The 19844-nt window shown below is 34.6% G+C and overlaps 1 protein-coding gene across 10 annotated transcripts in view; it reads left to right on the forward strand.

Moving 5' to 3' along the window:
* Window positions 1-19844, forward strand: part of mark3b (MAP/microtubule affinity-regulating kinase 3b) — a 51980-nt gene that overhangs the window by 22955 nt on the left and 9181 nt on the right. For all 10 annotated transcript variants that reach the window (XR_008160496.1, XR_008160495.1, XM_052586005.1 and 7 more), the window contains exons 4-14: window positions 2871-2919; window positions 9407-9472; window positions 9626-9696; window positions 12332-12388; window positions 13354-13590; window positions 13955-14074; window positions 14939-15038; window positions 16251-16363; window positions 17348-17498; window positions 17575-17786; window positions 18822-18925. Coding sequence is in view for 8 of the 10 variants with exons in the window: in XM_052586005.1 (XP_052441965.1) it covers window positions 2871-2919; window positions 9407-9472; window positions 9626-9696; window positions 12332-12388; window positions 13354-13590; window positions 13955-14074; window positions 14939-15038; window positions 16251-16363; window positions 17348-17498; window positions 17575-17786; window positions 18822-18925 (1280 nt within the window). In the remaining 2 variants the exon portion in view is untranslated. The remainder of the gene's footprint in view (window positions 1-2870; window positions 2920-9406; window positions 9473-9625; window positions 9697-12331; window positions 12389-13353; window positions 13591-13954; window positions 14075-14938; window positions 15039-16250; window positions 16364-17347; window positions 17499-17574; window positions 17787-18821; window positions 18926-19844) is intronic.

Here is a 19844-nt window from a genome sequence, read left to right on the forward strand (position 1 = left end):
GTTCAGTCTTATCTGATCGTTACACATACACTACATATATTTTTTATTTTTTTTATAAATAATTTTATTATTATGTTATTAATTCAAACTAAATGTTCTTGCAGCCTGATTGTCTGATTAATACTGCACATATTAATTAATTAATTTATTTATTTATTAATGTATTTACTTAATAATTATTATTTTAATATTTTGTATTATTTCAATATGTTAAAATTTAAGTTGTTATTAGTTTATAAATGGCTCTAGTCTGAGCAGATTGATGATATATATGCTTTGTTTGTTTGTTTGTTTATTACATTTTATTTTTATTCACAAGTTTAAATTTAGGGCATTATTCTTTGAAAACAAATCTTCTAGTTTTTTTCTTCTAGTTCTAAATTCTTCTAGTCTGTTTTAATTGATACTAGTAGCACTGCCATTTATTTAAAGTTTTATTTTATAACTTTTTATTATTTTCATTTGAAATTTAGGAGACTAGGTTTTTTGGCAGAATTTGATAAATTATGATTTTGTATATATTTAGCTTATTGTGATCTCAGTTATTGTTATTGTTGATCATATGTTTGAATAATATCTGAATTCTTAATTGGTTTTTGAAAGTCATTTTTACTTATTTTTGATAGCATTATCCAAATATAGTGCAGTGCAAAAGATGAGTCACTTTTTAAGATGCTTTAAAAAATAATGCCATAAATCATTTTTATTCATCAATTCACTTCTTCCACATTAATTCTTATTCATCATTACATAATTTTTTTCCTTATAAGTGACGCAGATGGGTGAGTGATGAGTAAACGTTTTAGACTCCCAGCAGTGTGCTGTTCTGACAGGAAGCTCTGGATGTCCATCCCCATCTCTGACACTACTGATGACTCATCACTTACGATTCACAGAAGATGTTAAACAGCTGATGTTCCACCTCAGAGCAGCTCTTCTCTAGACGCGTTGCCTATCTATGTCTGGATGGCTTCCGCTCATTAGCGGAGACCTCGCTCTCTTTAATTAGTGCTCTGTAATTGGTGACTGCGGGCTGAATCTACTGCTGTAGAACATGTGCTCCCAGCATCCTGCTTTCTGCAAGTCACAAGGAAAAGCCCCAGACCGTGATCACAGTAATCTGTTTTGCCACTTTAAATGCCGTCAGCCTGTTATCAGGCACCGATTATCACGAAACCCGTCAACAAAAACATCGTAATAAAAAGATGTGTTATGTCGGCATCATTTACGGCATCACATTCTGTGAAATCTGCATGTTTGATAAAATATTATTTATTTTACTCTGGCGCTGTAGATTTGATCCTACCTGAGTGGAAAATAAACTGAACATCGTCTGCTTGTACAGATCATGTTACCACTTTGCATGTCACAGGCACAGGCTGTGTTTACAGCTAAATTTAGTCTTTTACTCTCTCTGGCCTGTTGAAATAAGATGCCATCATTTGGATCTGTTTCACTCTACTGTACTACAGCGCTGGGGTTCAAGGGTCACAAGCGTCCACTTTGATGTCAGCTCAGGTTATCCCTCATCTCTAATGTACCTGACCTTGTCTACATGTTTAGATAGATGAGAAAGCATGTGATAAGTGTTTGTACTAGTGTTTAGTATAGATTGCTGGCTGACTAAGAGCCTTAATTAGCCCTGCACTCAGAGGGGGGTATTGATCTTTGGTAGTCTCTTTTTGTGCAACGGGTACTGACTATTGAACTCTGTGAAATGGACACAAAACATTTTGTACCTTTGACTGTTTGTCACGTTTTCAGTCTTTTCGAGTTTGATTGCACACGTCAGTGTGACGTACATAGTAGACTCTTAAAAATGATTGGTTTGGAGGTGAATGAGTCTGGCTGAAATGCTAAAGTGTTTTTGGAAGGATCAGGAGAGCTAATGTTTGGATATATGGTGATAATGTAAAGAGAGAATGATGGAATAAAAATTGTAATAGTATTACAAGGCATTCTCAATTCAGTTTTGGTGCACACGCCTTTCAGCTGGAAATTGAATAGAATTGATAAAAGTGAGCTTATTTTTTTTCATTGAATTGAACAGCAAGTGTACTATATATAACTTTTCAAAATACTCCTACATGAATTTTTGCCTGGTGAACAATAAAACAAAATTCCCATAGATTCTCATTAAAGGTAGGAATTTCAGCCATATTTAGAGGATTTTTAAAAGAAGTCTCTTATGCTTAGCAAAGCTGTATTTACTTGATCAAAAATACAGTAAAAACAGTAATAGTGAAATGTTATTATAATTTAAAATCTTTGTTTTCTGTGTTAATATATTAATAAATGCTATATATTTCTATGATGGCAGTTTTCATTTTACATTTTCAGCAGTGTGAATTTAGTGTAATTTTGTTAATATTTTGAGTTAGATGCTATTTTTAGTTTTTAAGTGTGTCTATAGTTTTTGTTTTAATTTTTATTTCAGTTAGAGTTGTTTTAGTACATCAAGTTAAACTAAATGGAAAATTGGAAAGTTGCCTTGCAAACTAGTTGAAATAAAGTATGATTTTTTTATTTTAATAAATGTAAAAATGTTTGACATTTATTATTACATTTATTTATATTTCAAATAACAGCAATAATTTTTGTTAACTATAATAACCATTATTTTCAGCATCATTGCTCCAGTCTTCAGTGTCAAATGATCCTTCAGAAATCATTCTAATATCCCAATTGATTGTTCGAAAACATTTACCGTTATTATCAGTGCTGAAAACACATGTTGACTTTTTATTCAGAATTCCTTTATTAACAGAATTTTTAAAAGAACAGTAATAATGTCTTTCAAAAAAAAAAAGAAAGAAAGAAAAAGAATGCAGCCCATCCACTAATTTAGCATTTTTTGTCTTCTCTTGCAGCTCTTCAGGGAAGTAAGAATAATGAAGATTCTAAATCATCCGAATATTGGTAAGCTGTTTTACAGTAATATGATTTTAGAAGCGCTCTCTCTCTCTCTCTCTCTTTCTCTCTGTGGAGATGTTTGGGAATGTGGCACACAAAGCGGAGTGTAGTGGAGGCCTCTCTAATCCTCTGTGCAGGAACTCCCTCTTATTTTCCCAGAGCCACCACACCGCTCCTATTCAGACGGCTGAGTGGCTCCTCCCAGCAGTACAAAAGCACTCCTGTATGCCTCTGTGTGTTCCATTGTTGAGCATCCATCATCTGACGGCCTGCACATGCCTCTCCTCCCCCCTGTCTCATGATGTCATCTCTGTGTGGCCCCTGGCCCCTCACTCACCCCAATACCTTAATCGGCCCTCAGCGACCCCCATCTGCCATTCCGGAACATGAGCAGGTGTTTGTGTTCATTAGAGACCCTTGTCTTTTATTATAAAGTATGTAGTTCTAGTTCTGGATGCTGAATGGTCAGTGGTGACAATATGAAATTGCACATGGGTTCTCAAACTTACCCCTAAATAAATATGACGATCCCCTTATGAGGTACTCCCTTCTTAAAATATAAAGGCTGCTTTATGCACTTAAGTTAAAAATGTTAAGGTCAGTAAGAATTTTTTTAAAAACTTTTATTTAAGCATAGAAGTATTAAGTTGATAAAGAAATAGTTGGATGTCGTTACCTTGACAAAATGATCTGGTGTCTATGACATAATAATCATGTTCCCACGAGTTAATATGACGTTACCAAATATTAATATCTCATGACCATGACATATTGTCATGTTCCCACGAGTTATGTCGTGGCCACTGGGACTGGGCATTATATCAAATATTAGCAATAATATCGGATTAATTTCGACGATGATATAAAATTTGAAAATATTGTGAATATTGAATATTTCAAATTCAAGCATACTTTCCAAAAAGAATGTGACAAACGTCCAAAAAAGGGAACATGTTATTGCTGACTGCTCTACACTCCTCTACTCTGTAAACCCTCACGAGTGAGGTTGTCAGATATCAAGAGTTCAAATTCCCACATCAGAGCTTCACTGTTGCATAGATACATTTTAGGGGGTGGTGTTGGTGCAGTGGATAAGACACACGTCTTTGGTGTGAGAGACCCGGGTTCGAATCCACTGTGAGACACCAATGTGTCCCTGAGCAAGACACTTAACCTCTAGTTGCTCCAGAGGCGTGCGACCTCTGACATATATAGCAATTGTAAGTCGCTTTGGATAAAAAAAAATGCGTCAGCTAAATGTAAATTACATTTTCTTCCTGGTGTTTTCCTTATTTTAAGCAATTTGGCAACCATGAGCACGCAAACACTCGTTCCTCATTGCAGAAGCATCGCCGCAGATATAATTATTATTATATATATTTTTTAAATGGCACTGCTTTTTAAATATCTCGAAGTACAATCCTAACATCAGTCAGTGAAGCATTATAATATGATAATCAAGTATTATTTAATGATAGAACTTTAGTAATTAGAATTAAAACTTGGTTACCATAAATGAATGCATAGATATTTTAACTGAATATTTTAACTGGACTGGTGGTGGTGCTTTGTTGGTCATTCATTGTTTCTGTAAAAAGGAAAAAAAAGGAAAAAACTAACATTAATACTTATAAGATGATAGTGATAATACAAAAACTACTAATAAGCACATTATAAAACGCACTAAGGATTAGCGAGTTACTGGATTCATGAATATTAATCGGGTTGTGTTCATTTGCTCGAACTGATTTGTTGAAATTAAAACAGGGAAGATAATTGGTGAGCACCAGCCAATGAGATTGTTGTTTGCGCATTAGCCCGCCCACTATCGGAAAACCTGACAGTTCTTAAATGCTGAAAATCATAGGAACTCCGTTATTTTGACAGGAAAATACAATGAAGAATATTGTTTATTTGTAGCGTGAGAATTAGCCATTGGCTAATATTAGACATCATTTAGTCGCCCAGAGTGAAGTTTTAGTCGTATATGAGAGTGATTTATTTGCAATGTAGAGGGTTGATATAGACAGAGAACGTGTATAAATCTTTGTTATTAATATATATATAAAAAATACCTATGTGCTTCAGCAAATAGCTCCCCATCTGAGAGGGTTTTTAGTGTCAGTGGGAACATAGTTTCATGCCACAGAGCTTCTCTTAAACCAGAGGCAGTAGACTTGTGTTCTTAGCTAAAACCTTGTTAAAAAAAAAAAAAACTTTCCTTGTTTAACTATTTCCCCCAGTTTTTTTATTATTTACATGCCAAATTCAAACATATCAAGATTTATATCGGATATCGTAAAAAAATGTGACAATATCGAGACCATTTTTTTTTCATATATCGCTCAGCCCTAGTGGCCACTGCAAAACTAAGTGAACTGAACATGTCACCTCAGGGGCACCGTACAAAACAATGTAACAGTACAAACTGTTTCTTTTAGTCACTGAAAAACAGCGTCCAAATGAATTGATTTGTTTAAATGAATCAGACTTCCCAGCCCTATTGTTTTCAGTTCGTCTATACTGTGTGTGTTTGTGTCGTGTTAGCCATGTCTGTTCCACTGGCACATTATGCGTGTTTCACATGAATGACTGGACCAGTGAAAGTGTTTGATGCATTGTTGTGAAGGTAATGTGTTAACAGCGAGTAGGAAGAAAGGTAATTGCAAACTCCCAGATACGGCCCACACACTTCCTAACCTTTCTCCTTCATTCTGAATTTACCTCCATCAGCCTCCTCATATAACCTCTGAAAGCCAGCCTTTCTACTCGCTCGCCCCTCATTCGATTGTCTTTCATCTGTACTCATTATTTCAGAGAATGTAGAGCATCTTTCCAGGAATCAGGAATCCGGTGTGTTGTCATGACAACGCTCGCTTCCGCTTTCACATGCAATGCCCTTTACAATTATCTGTGTGGCGGCACACACTCGGGCATCGTCTACTCCGTAAGAGTACAGCGTCTGGTCACACGCTATCACTGCTCCAGAGATGACCTACTTTTTGTCCTTTTCTCGCAAATGAGGGAAAAAGGCGGAGTGGATTGCCTGAAGAGGATGTGGGTGGCGTTGATGTGGGTCTGGTTGTGTCAAACACGGAGCCTGGCACATTCAGGGCAGCGCTAAAAGAAAGTTTTGTCATCATGCACTTGCCCTCATGTTGTTTGCAACCTGTATGCTGTTATTTTCGGTCTGTGGAAATATTTGAAAAGTCATTATGCAGCTCTTGTAATGAATCGAGGTCAAAACAAATGAACAAACAAAACTCAAAAGTTTTTATAGTCTATGTATACAAGTCTTTTGATAGTTAATGTGAGAAAAGGATGAGTATCAGATACCACAAATATTCTTAAAAAGTCTTTAGCAACTACAAGGCACTTCACATTAATTCATACTTTGATATGATGCAAAAAAATAAAAAATCTGACAAAAAGCTTTAATGACAGAAAGAACCAGTACAGACCAAAAGTTTGGAAACATTACTATTTTTAATGCTTTTGAAAGAGGTTTCTTCTGCTCATCAAGCCTGCATTTATTTGCTCAAAAATACAGAAAAAAATGTAATATTGTGATATATTATTACAATTTAAAATAATTGTTTTTAAATTTATTATACTTTAAATTATAATTTATTTCTGTAATGCAAAGCTGAATTTTTAGGATCATTATCACATGATCCTTTAGAAATCATTCTAATATGATGATTCATTATCAAAGTTGGAAACTTTATATTAAAGCTTAATATCTTTTCAGAACACATGATACCTTTTTAGGATACTTTGATGAATAAAAAGTAAAAAAAAAAAAAAAAAAAAGAAGAAGCTATGTTTTTAAAATATAAATATTTTGTAATAACAATATACACTACTGGTCAGTAATTTGGGGTCAGTAATTTTTTAAAAATAAAATCAATACTTTTATTCAGCAAGGATGTGTTAAATTGATAAAAAGTGATAGTAAAGAAAATATATTATTAGAATATATATTATTAGAATTTTTATTATTAGAATTAGAATATATATTATTAGAATTTTTATTTTGAATAAATGCAGTTCTTTTTAACCTTTTATTCATCAAATATATTAGACATCAGAACTGTTTCCAGCACTCATAATAAATCAGAATATTAGAATGATTTCTAAATGATCATGTGATAAACTGGATGTTACATGTGACACTGAAGGCTGGAGTAATGATGCTGAAAATTCAGCTTTGCATCACAGGAATACATTTTTTTTAAAGTATTTTCAAAAGAAAACTATTATTTTAAGTTGTAATAATTTTTCTCAATATTACTGTTTTTTCTGTATTTTTGATCAAATAACTGCAGGCTTGATGAGCAAAAGAAACTTCTTTCAAAAACATTAAAAATAGTAATGTTTCCAAACTTTTGGTCTGTACTGTATATATATATAAAAATTGTATTTTATTTTTATACAGATTTTTAATTGACAGTATTTTGTATCATGGCTAATGAAGTTTTCACCAGGAATATGACTATTAAACACAATTATTTCCATCAATTCAATCTATTTTGCAGACTGGATCTCCACCTAAGGATATACCAGAAGTTTGGACATTAAAGATTTAAAAGATATTATTAAAATACATTTCCTTATGTAGAGAATTGTGATTCTTACTTTCTGAACCCAAATGGTGCATAAACTTAATTTTCAGTCTGTTTTTCACACTGAGCTATCGCATGACTTTAAAATACTTAAAATATAGTCATGTGGATTACTATAATGGTGCTTCATAGCTTGACACACATGATCAGAGATGATCATTATGAGCTGCCATTAGCTTGCAAGAGTTTTATAATAATTAATCCGAAATTTCTTTGTTCCATGTTACAAAATTTTGTTACCAAAATTAAAATGGTGTTACCAATTTTTTTGTTCCATCGAAGAATTTGGAATGCTAGGGTGAGTAAATAATGACACAATTAAAAATTTTAGGCGCACCACTCCTTTAAGATGATGGCAGAAGCATAATATAGCCTGACAGATTTATGATGACCTATTTTCTGAATAGATTAAGTTTTGTTGACAGATCACAAATGTGTTTGTGTGCCTCTGAACAGAAGCAGAGCGCTGCCTTTGCTGGCATTTATGCTGTTACTAAATTTAGCATACATGTTGGGAGTACATGTTTGATGCTGTGTGTCATCGGGTAGTGTTACTTAAACCTGGCATGTCAATCACATCTCAAGCAGCTTTCAGTAACGTTTTTCTGGAGCCACAGCGCATGTCTGTGCAGTTGTAGGTCAAAAGGGAAGAGCTCTGGCAATTACATTTCAGCTCATTTAGATGCTTTAAGAGTACGGCTGGAGAAACAGTGATTAGGATAATGAATCATGGGGTTTGAGAAAATACTTTACTTTTGAAGAAATGCCCAGGTCATTTAACATCCCAAAATCAAAATAATAAAGATAGCATCCATTTTTTTTTTCATTATAGGTATCATGAACTAACAATGTGCAGTAGTTTAACTGCACTTATTAATCTAGGTTAATGTTCATGAGTTTAACAGTGACCAATATTGTATATATATGTTTAAAAAAAAATAATAATTATAACATGACCGTTCAAGAGGTTTCTTTGTAACCCTACATACATTTTCTAACCCTAATAAATTAATTTTATTCAGCAGGGATGCATTAAATTGGTCAAAAGTGTTAGTAAAGACATCTATAAAATGTAATTCCTTATGAGCATTCTATTTGTTTCCACCAATTGTTTTCAACATTGATAATAAGAAATATGACACTGAAGACTAAAGTAATGGTTCCTAGAGATTAAGGATATTCAAGAATAAATTACATTTCAGAATATTATTAAATGGATAAAAAGTTATTTTAAATGGTAATAATATTTCCCAGTATCACAGTTTTATTGTATTTTTGATCAAATTAAAACAACAAAAATGCAACGACTATTTATATAAAAGTGTGTGTATACAGTTTGTGTGTGTATATATATATATATATATATATATATATATATATATATATATATACACACACACACACACACACACCTTTGCTTGGTAAATGTTTGAGGTTCAAAAATATCATTTGTTCACTAAATTACTAATTTGCTCTTTTGACTTGTATTTTCCACTTAATTAGACACTTTAGAAAGTTCAGTTTAGGGTCCGAGATATTTTATCTTATCTTATTTGCAAAAAAAAAAAAAAAAAAAGTAAATTAAATTTAAAAAAAATTTTTTTTTAATAATTGTAGCAATGTCTGGCAACACTGCATTGCTTGAACTTAAACTAACAGTAATCAAAAAAGCCCATGCACAGGTTATTGCTGACAGGATAGCACATTCGTCAAGGGAAAAATTATAATCATATTACCTATCAGAAACATTATCAATGCCGTCAAAAGCAGTAGTATTTTACATTAGTACACAGTACTAAACTAAAATGGTAATATGTATTGTTGCATGATTAATAAACAACTGATTTTCATGTTTCCTCTTTCTACAGTAAAGCTGTTTGAGGTCATAGAAACAGAGAAGACACTTTATCTGGTGATGGAGTACGCCAGTGGTGGTGAGTTTGACGAAGCTAATGTGACACTGAATGCTTATGAGCTCCATATTATGTTATGTAATCTTGTGCAACTGACCCTGTGAATCTGCATAATGAAGCATATGAAACCAAGAGCGCTATATGATTCGCCATGTTCGTCTCTTCTCTCCACAGGGGAGGTGTTTGACTACCTCGTAGCGCATGGACGAATGAAGGAGAAGGAGGCCAGAGCTAAATTTAGACAGGTACAGTACTGCAGTGCACTCAATACAGCCCTGTCCCGCCCTATAACTCTCACCCGGGCCGCTCTGTCCATTCACACTCCTCCTGGTTGCATTGGAAACAGCAAGCTGTGAACTGCAATTGGGAGACGCTTGTGTGATTGGAAGCCATGTGTAGGGTTTCCCAGTGGGCCGAATGTGGCCCATATACGTGACTTTTGGTTTGGGGTCATAAACTAAATATGGTTTGAACAGTTTGAGAACCTCTTGTGGAACACCACAAGTCCTCGTCAAAATTAATTTGCTGACACCGCAGCAGCAGTGCGCTGTAATGAGCTTCATGCCAATTCTCAGAATCTGGGAGTGTTTGAAATAGCATAATGCAGTTTTTCACTATGTTTACTGTGCAGATACTAGACAACAATGCATTGCATTCAAACTCAATTTCTATTGCGTCCAAACAAATGTATCTATATTAACCACAATCTCCTTCTTATTTGACCAGACTTACAAAAGTTAAGCCATTTTTGCACAAAAATAAGTTTTTTTTTTTTTTCAAATACATAACTATATGTGTCCATGATATTTAACCTGATGCTATTTATTTTATTTTATTTTAACCTACTGTGCAGTAAGCAGTATGCTAGTATTCGATCCCAGTAATATTTTAGTAGCAGTGAAATACTGTTAAGGTTTTGTTCATATTTTGAATGAGTTTAGGTGAAATTTTAGTAATTTTGTTGCGTGTTTTGGGCATTTTTGTCACAATTTTGTAAGATGTCTGTATATTTTTTATTTTTATAATTAATAAATTATATAATTAAATTATTCATTAATTCAATTCAATTCATAAATTTTTTCATTAATTTAGTTTATTTCAGTGAATTATTTTTTTATTTAAAATGAAACGGAGTGAAATTCTGGTTTTAATTTTAGTTAGAACAATAGTATTTTTCTGTCAACGAATCTTTAAATCTTTAGATTTAAAAAAATGGCTTTGTTGACAATTTTTTTTAAATAATATTTTAATTTAATAATAAAATAATAATGAAAAATCCTATAAATTCATAGATTTAAACGATGCTAGACACATCGCTGTCCTGGATTAATAAAGAATATTTACGTTTTTTTTTCTACCTTAAGGTAAGCATGTTTTATTACAACCACCATGTTAAGATCACTTGACCTGCCGAATGCTACTCCATTAATCTTAAAAACCCCTCTATTATCATAAGCTAAATGTAATAAATGACTCATGGGTGACAAATACAGACAGTGATGGCAACCATAAGCTTTTACTGTCGCTTGATGCTGCATTTACGCCAAAATGTGCTGTCAACAAAACAGCTCCAGGTGTTGAGTTGAGTGAGAGAGCTCTAATGAGACAGCCACCCACTGACAGCATCATTTGCTCCTTTTAATTACCCCAAGACCCCTTTCAACCTCCATCCATCCCACTGCGACCCATCGGTCTAATGGACGAGGACGTTGGGTTTGCCCGCAGCTGATGCAGACATCTGTAGTCATAGCAGTGGGGTCTCCCTCCCTTCCTCCTCTCCTCCGTCTGAGCCCTGTGCTGCTGCTGTGGAGACAGCTTATCTGGGTCAGGCACGAAGCACCGCTGAGATTTCTGAGCAGAGCAGAAAAACCACCAGATTCTTCCACCAGCCGGAGAAAGAAATGGAAATCTGTCCCTGTATCTGATGTCTGGGAGTCAGATAAAGCTGCATGAATATTAAACTGTAGCCAGAATGTTGTGCATTTCAGAACGAGACGAGAAAATCCACAATTATTATGAGGTGTAATTTGAGAGGATATTTGTGTTTTTTTTTTTTTTATATTAAAATTAATAAGAACAGCCTTTATCTACAATAGATTTTTTATTTTCTCTCAATTTTGATCAATTAAATGCATCCTTTCTCAATACAAGTATTAATTTTTTTTCATACTCGCACTGAGCAGCATCCATTTAAAAAGAAACCTTTCTAATATGCTGATTTGCTGTTTAAGAAACATTTCTTATGATTATTTTCAATTTCGGATTCTAAATATTTTACTGTCACTTTTGATCAATTGAATGTATCCTTGTTGAATAGAACTATTAATTTATTCACACAAAAAAAACACTGACCTCATATTTTGAAATAGTAGTGTACATAAAATGTTGTTTTGATATTGTATTCTGTATCAACAATAAAAAAAAGGAGGATCTTGCGCTTGGTTCCATTCACATGAAACATGATTTCAAGTCAATAATAGAATTCATCAGTCAATTCTTGAAATTAGTTTGCTTTGTATGCAAATACAAGGATTACATGCCGAGATACTAGCGATCTTCTTTTATTATTATAAAGTGGAAAAAATGGCAAATTTCAAGAATTGATTCTACACTACTGTACTGTAAGTAACCTCACACCCAGATTCTGGTTCAGAGCTGAGCTCCAAGTAGTCAGTTTCAGCAAGGCTTTTTCTCCCCCCTCATTTATCATCCCGGACCATGTGTCAGACCCTCAGCACACATGCTCCCCCGTCCAATCAATGGCATTCTGGGAAAAGCAATGATGCCAGTTAATGTGGTGTATTGGCTGGCTGTCTGTCGTCCAGTCAGTTCTGTCTCTGTCCACATTCTAAAACTCTCTTGTCTCCTTTTCTCCTTCAGATTGTATCAGCGGTTCAGTATTGCCATCAAAAACACATTGTGCACAGAGATCTCAAGGTAAGGTCATCTCTCTGTCCCGGCAAAACAAAAAGTCACAGCTTTTTTTGGGTTCATCTTCTACCAGAACTGCTATTCTCTAAAAACCCTGCACATAGATGCTGCTTTTGTACCAAAATGGTGCTTAAGATAGTACTTTGGCACGGAATATTTTGGCACGGAGAACAGAACATGAGCAAGAGCCCCTGAAGATGCTGCTTCCTCTCTCCAGTCTCCCTTACCTCTGCTTTCCCCCTCCAAGTCTCCATGCTCCATTACACACTTTGTTTCCAGACTGATGCTCTGTAAATGATGCATGAGGCCAGTGTCAGAGTGAAGCTGTCTAAATGACTCGTGTGCAGGAAGCCAGGTGGAAATGTGGGTCTTTTTTTATTGTGTTGTCACTTTTACTCTTTCTTCTGCTATGTGTTCCTGTCTGCTTAAATGCATGTTAGAAAGGAGTAACTGTAAGGAGCGTCTTAGAGAAATGACATTTACATTATGCATACATTATGCATTACATTATGCTTACAGTCAAGTGCAACGTTTGGGATTGTAAATTGAATTTAAACCTGGAAATAAGCAGGGAATTTTAGGATTTGTTTTTATAACTAAAAACATTATTTAAAAAAATAGATTTAATGATCTCTGCTTATTAAATGTTCTCGGGTGAAAAAAATTATTCTAATAATTGTCTCAATCACATTTCAAGCCAAATAAAATCAATATAGGATACTCTTTTTTAATTGTTATTATTTTGATTATTATTTATTACAATTATTTAATTATACTAGCATTATAACATTTAATTCATATTTATTTGAATTAAAAATAAATTCATATTTAATTAATTTATAATTTATATTAATATTAATTTTCATGTGCTGAGATTATAAATTCCCTTAGCATTTCGTTAATTATTTATGAATGAAATCTGCATGAAAAGGGACTCTTTGTCTCACTCCTCCTCTTGTTCTCTCATGCAGGCAGAAAACCTACTGCTGGATGCAGACATGAACATTAAGATCGCAGACTTCGGTTTCAGTAATGAATTCACTATTGGGAACAAACTAGACACGTTTTGCGGCAGCCCTCCGTATGCGGCCCCTGAGCTTTTCCAAGGCAAAAAGTATGACGGGCCTGAGGTGGATGTGTGGAGTCTGGGGGTCATCCTCTACACACTGGTCAGTGGATCACTGCCCTTTGATGGACAGAATCTAAAGGTTAGTGTCCGCATCCCTGAAAGGTCTCTTTTGCCCTCCTAAACATTCACAGAGAGTCGTACAATTGAGAAGCTGTGGATTTGTGTAGTAGTTCATGAAAAATCCTGGGTAAAAGCAGTGATTTATTAAAGCAATAAGCCATATGAGGATATGCATTATAGTTGTTCAAGCATAATGCAAAGGAAGATGGTAAAGTCACTGCACCGTGCAACCTCTCGTGGCTTATTAGGTTTATGAAATAGTGGTAACAGTCAATGAAGACACAATAAAAATGCATTCAAGATGTGTGCCACAAGTGTGCATATATTTGAATTCAAATCTCATCTGATGAGATTTTACAGCCAAAATGACATTTTACCTGCAGGAGCTTCGTGAGCGGGTGTTGAGGGGCAAATATCGAATTCCCTTCTACATGTCGACTGACTGCGAGAACCTCCTGAAACGCTTCCTGGTGCTGAACCCTGTCAAACGGGGAACACTTGAGGTGAGAATACAGGATAAATAGGGCCTACAACTGAAGAATGCAGAAAATGCCTGTGAAGCTCAGTAGAATTTATGCATCTAATGTTTTAAAAAAGAAATGGGACTCTAGAGTGTACAGTGTTCATAGAAGGTGCCACCTTGATTAATGGAAACACATAAACCTCTCTTCCACATTCCCAATAAAAAAACACCCTAGTCTCTTTCCCTCTGTTCTCCCTCCATCACAGCCTTTAGCCTGAGTGCACCCTTTCATCACAGCATGCTTTCTCTTCCCAATTAATTTAACATGACACTCATTCCCAGACACACCCTGGCTGTTTTAGAGTTCCAGTGACACAGTGCCTCTATTGTTTGGGGGCTTTATTATTATTTGCAGGTTATATACTCTTCACTTCATGGCCCATAATGCACATGCTGAATTATAGTCCTGTTGCAAGAAGCTCAGATTGAAATGACATCTGCTGATGAATAATTGACAATTTTAGAGGCTCAGTGCACTCAAGTGGGTGTTATACCACTCACTAATATATATGTGTGTGTGTGTGTGGTTTTTTCATATGGGCCACTTTATTTAGTACTACAAGTGATGAAATGATATGCCAAACATTAAAATATGGCCAGAACTTTTATAAATGCACGCATAAATCTAAAACCTAAACATTTACATTTTTGTATTTGAATTTCAAGTCATAGGTACTTTGTTGTTGCAGAAACAATCATCTGTTCTACCTTCAGGTCTATCTTTAGGGAACAGATTGATTCTTCCAATTGACCCACTTTAAAAAATGTATTTTGTTTCCTGCATAATCATGCATATTTATGATCTAGCAGAACCTCTCACACAGCGTGTATATGTCTGTTTCAGCAAATCATGAAGGATCGATGGATCAACGCAGGCAGCGAGGAGGACGAGCTCAAGCCGTTTGTGGAGCCGGAGCTCGACATCTCTGATCAGAAGAGAATCGGTATGAGATCAGCACTACATGACGTGCAATTATTTTTAGGACAGGGGGCTTCAAAGTCAAAAATGTGACTTTTACATTTAAATTTGTTGCTGTTTTTATTTTAACTTTAGCACATTAACTAAAAGCTGTGGTTGTGCTAGTAAAGTTAATACCACTGTCCTATGGCTACATATTACTGATGATCACGTTCATTACTGCCATTTATCTACATTAAGCATTTAGCACAAGCATTTAAACAATAGTGTACCTGAATAGTAATGTCCAGGTTAATTGCACATTTAAAGGCAACTTTTGAGCTCTCACGTTTGTGAAAGTCACAGCTTTTTTAGTTTTTAACTGGATAGACAAAACCGAATCCAAATATACATGCGTAATAAGAGATAGGATTTTATTGTTATTAGTGAGTTTTCGTGGGAGTGAACCAGAGCTTTAAGGTTTATGAAAGCCATTAAGGGAGATCCAAATATTTAGATGCTTTGGCTTTAGTGCATTGGGTAAAGTCTTAAAAGAGTCGATCACCATTTTTTCTTTACTTAGCAGAAGCTGTTAGTCTGGCATGCTTCCTTCAACGTGACGCTGATAGTGGTTGGTGTGCCTGTGGGTTTGAGCAGAGTGCACGGGTCGATGGTATCTGAGCTCAAACAGGCCCTGTTCTTTCCACTGTTGCTGCAGGCCTGTCTCCATTGATCTCTAAGCCCCAGTTCTGTGTCCCGAAAAGCATTTACAGCTAGTGCAGGAACAGCTCAATTGAGCGGACGCCGTCACATTTAGTCTAGCACGTGAAACTGTAATGTCACTGAGAGTTGTTTATCGCTTTTTTCATAGTAAAGCTAAAAGGATACCAAGAATTATACTTGGTCTTTATTTATTGTAATTTTTTTACTTACAAGGGCTGTTGAGATACAAAGTAACAAGTCATTATTTATGAAGATTTAGAATAAACATGTTAAAACTTTTTTCGGGATGTTTTTGAAGGTTGGCTAAAATGCATGTAGCTCAGCTTTCAGTTACTCTGCTTTTTAATATATCACTGTTTTTTATGCACAAATATGTAAAGAGTCCAGATGGATGCTTTTATCAATCTACTGGGAAAAAGATTGTTTTTCAAATGTAATGCCATTACTCCAGTCTGTTGAGCCCTTTGAAAAACTTGAAAGTCAACAGCTGGTAAAAGTTATCATACATTGACTGCTGCTATATGGTTTGTTGCAGATATCATGGTAGGAATGGGTTACTCGAGGGAGGAGATCCACGAATCTCTAACCAGGATGAAGTACGACGAAATCACGGCTACCTACCTGCTGTTAGGAAGAAAGTCTACTGAGGTGAGTTATTCACTATGTTGTTTGGTTGCAATGCACAGCTGGGGGCTTAAGATACAGTACAGTTCAAAAGTCTGAGATTTAAATGTTTTTAAAAAGTCTTTTATGTTCACCAAGGCTGCATTTATTGGTGGGAAAAAGTAATTAATTTAAAAAATCAAGTAAAAAATGCAAATATTGTGAAATATTATTACAATTTAATAACTTATTATATATTATAAATGGTCTTCATTCACATGATCCTTCAGAAATCATTCTAATATGCTGATTTGATATCATTATCTATTTTTTCAAGATTCTTCGATTAGTAGAAAGTCCAAAAGAACAGCTTTTAAAATTTGAAATAGAAACCTTTTGTTAAATATCTTTACTGTCAAATCTAATCAATTTAATTCATCCTTGCTAACAAAATTACTTTTGAACAGTAGTAGTTTGTCTGAGGAAGATATGTTAGTGTTATTTGACACCTAGTCTCAGCCTTAAGGCACAAATTCGGCAAGTAATAAATATATACTCTTGCAACAATACATTTGCTTTGTTTGCAGATTTATAGTCTACCTTTGGACGCTTTAGGCACAAAATGTAACCATTTTCCCCTGGTGTATTTGACATCGTCTGTATAACCTGTCATGGAAATTGTTGTACCTTTATTTCAGTGAGTTACCACTTAGTTGCACTCTGCTCTATTATTGTGGTGTCATCGATTTTAGATTTACCCACCCATAAAGGTCATGTCAGTTAGACAACCCTTTCCTGCCTAGCTGGAGTGTGGGCTAGTCTTTATAACCATCGTCAAACATCAGGCTATATTTTACATCTGATTATGAATGTTACAGACTTGTAGCATTCTAAACCTTTATTTCTGGTTATCTTATCAAACTGGATTAACCAATTGCATCCACTCACTTCTCTCTGTACATCCAGACACAATAAAAAAAAATGTTTCTGTCTCATGCACTTTTTACATTTTATTTTGTGTGGTCACAGTTGGAGGTGAGTGATTCCAGCTCCAGCAGTAACCTCTCTTTGGCGAAGGCCAGACCCAACGGCGAGCACAATAACGGCCAGTCACCATCTCACCTCAAAGTCCAAAAGAATGTCTCCTCCAACCAGAAACAGCGTCGTTACAGTGACCAGGGTGAGTGTGCTTTTTGGACTTTAACTAGTGCTTTGAGGTCTTTGTCTTTCTAATCTTCATTCTTCTCCATCTACAGCTGGTCCAACCATTCCCTCGGTGGGTTACCCCAAGAGAAGTCAGACCACTTCTGCAGAAAGTGACCATAAAGAGGAGGGCAGTGCACAGGCACGTAAGTCCAGCTCATCTGGAAGCCGTGGCATGGCTCCACCGAGCCCCATTTTGGGCAACGCCAACAACCCAAACAAGGCCGACATTCCTGACCGCAAAAAGAATGCCGGTGCCCCTGGGGTGAGCTGGTACCACCCAAGATCTTTTGTATTGTTGTATAAAATAGATCTTAAGAGAATCTTATATAGTGAACTACAACTACCATCAACAAAACTTTAAATAAAAAATACTTAGTATAAACTCTGAAATCTGAAAATAAAATAAAATAAGAAAACTTTTATTTCAGCTAGTTTTCTCATTTTAATTTACTTTATTTACTGAAATAACCTAAAACTGAAATAAAAGGAAAACAATATAAACATGTTTTTTATAAAAATAAATAAAAAAATGTTTTTTATACATTTAGAATATTAGAAACTATAATAGTATCTCAGTGAGACTAAAGCATGGAGTGAAAAGTCAGTCAGCTGTAAGAAATATAAATTTAGAGGTTTTAATTTACCCTTATTTTGTTTAAGGAGATCTTTTAGTTAGGGCTGTTTTCAGTTGATTCATGAACAAAACTTCACAAGTGCACCTACCATCCAGTTACCACAATAACAATAAGCTTTGTTCCTTTTAAAATAAAACAATCTTTTTAAAATTCGGTCAGGTTTATTGCAAAATGTGGTTTTGAGGCTCTTTAATGCTTTTTAAAGTATTTCTTTTTACTAACATATTAGAGTAGAAACAATGGTAGCACTTTATTTTACAGTCCTGTTCCTCATGTACATACTATGTACTTATAATAGTAATTACAATAACTATGTAATAACTAGGTACTAACCCTGAACCTACCCCTAAACCTAACCCTAACCCACGTAGTTACCTTGTATTACCAGAACTTTCTTAGATAAGTACACTGTAAGTACACTATAAGTACATGTACGTACACGTACTGTAAAATAAAGTGCAACCGAAACAATTATATAATTAAAGTTAACATAAAGTTAACATGTGACAACTTTCTGTTTTAGTTTTGATTAGTAAATCAATTTAATGAATGAATCGATCATTAAACACAGTTTCCTTTTGGTTTCGGTTTTTGGATAAATTAAATATTTCATATCCAAGCGTCACTGGTTAAGACTCACACTATAATATGTATTTCTGCAGAGCAATTCTGTTTCTAGCGGCATGACCAGGAGAAACACATACGTGTGTAGTGAGAGGAACGCCGCAGACCGCCACGCCGTCATCCAGAACGGCAAAGAGAACAGGTGAGTCTCTGAGACCTCTCATTTTTAGTTCAGAGCTTGTGAATATCCATTTTCCTTTCAACATCGTCACCGGTTTACAGGAAATGCCACCGTGTTGCTCAAAACCAAAGACTGCCAACAATGAACAACTTGCGTCTTTTCATCCTCACTCAACAAGATATTTTCACAAAAAACGTTGTTCTCATCTACAGGTTTCTAAATGCTTGTGGAGCTTTGTCTCTTTGTTTTTGCAGTATTTGAAGATGGAGCTTTGGTTTAATACTTTACATTACTTTATCATGTGGACTGAATTGCTGAACGTTACTGATGAAACTATATAATTAACCCAATTCAAATTGCAATATGGCCTAGTGTAAATGCTTACTGAATTACATTTCAGACCCCAGTATTTGTCAAAATATCATGAATATATTTAATAATAATATAAAATATTATTATTATTATATAAATAGTATATACAATTAAATAAAACATTTATAATTATATATAATATCTACAAAAGATAATATATTTTATCTATAATATCATCCTTAACTCATCCTCATGTCATTTTATACACTACTGTTCAAAACTTTGGTTTGGGGATCCACAAAATATTAAGGAGCACAATAGTTTTTAACATTGATAAAAAGAATAATCAATGAGCAGTAAATTTTGGAAAAGTGTCATTTTAAATTGTAATAATATTTAGCAATATTACTGTTTTTACTGCATTTTTGTTCAAATAAATGCAGCCTTTGTGAGCATATGAGGCTTTTTTTGTTGGTCCATAAAATGAAAGTCAATGGGGGTCCAGTATAGTTTTGGACCTGACTGACCTTCATTAAGTTTTATGTTCTGCAGAAGAAAAAAGACATACAGGTTTGGAGTGACATAAGGATGAGTAAATGATTTTATTTTGAGTAAACCATCTTGTTAA

The sequence above is a fragment of the Carassius gibelio genome, chromosome B20, assembly GCF_023724105.1.
Source record: "Carassius gibelio isolate Cgi1373 ecotype wild population from Czech Republic chromosome B20, carGib1.2-hapl.c, whole genome shotgun sequence".
NCBI lineage: Eukaryota > Metazoa > Chordata > Actinopteri > Cypriniformes > Cyprinidae > Carassius > Carassius gibelio.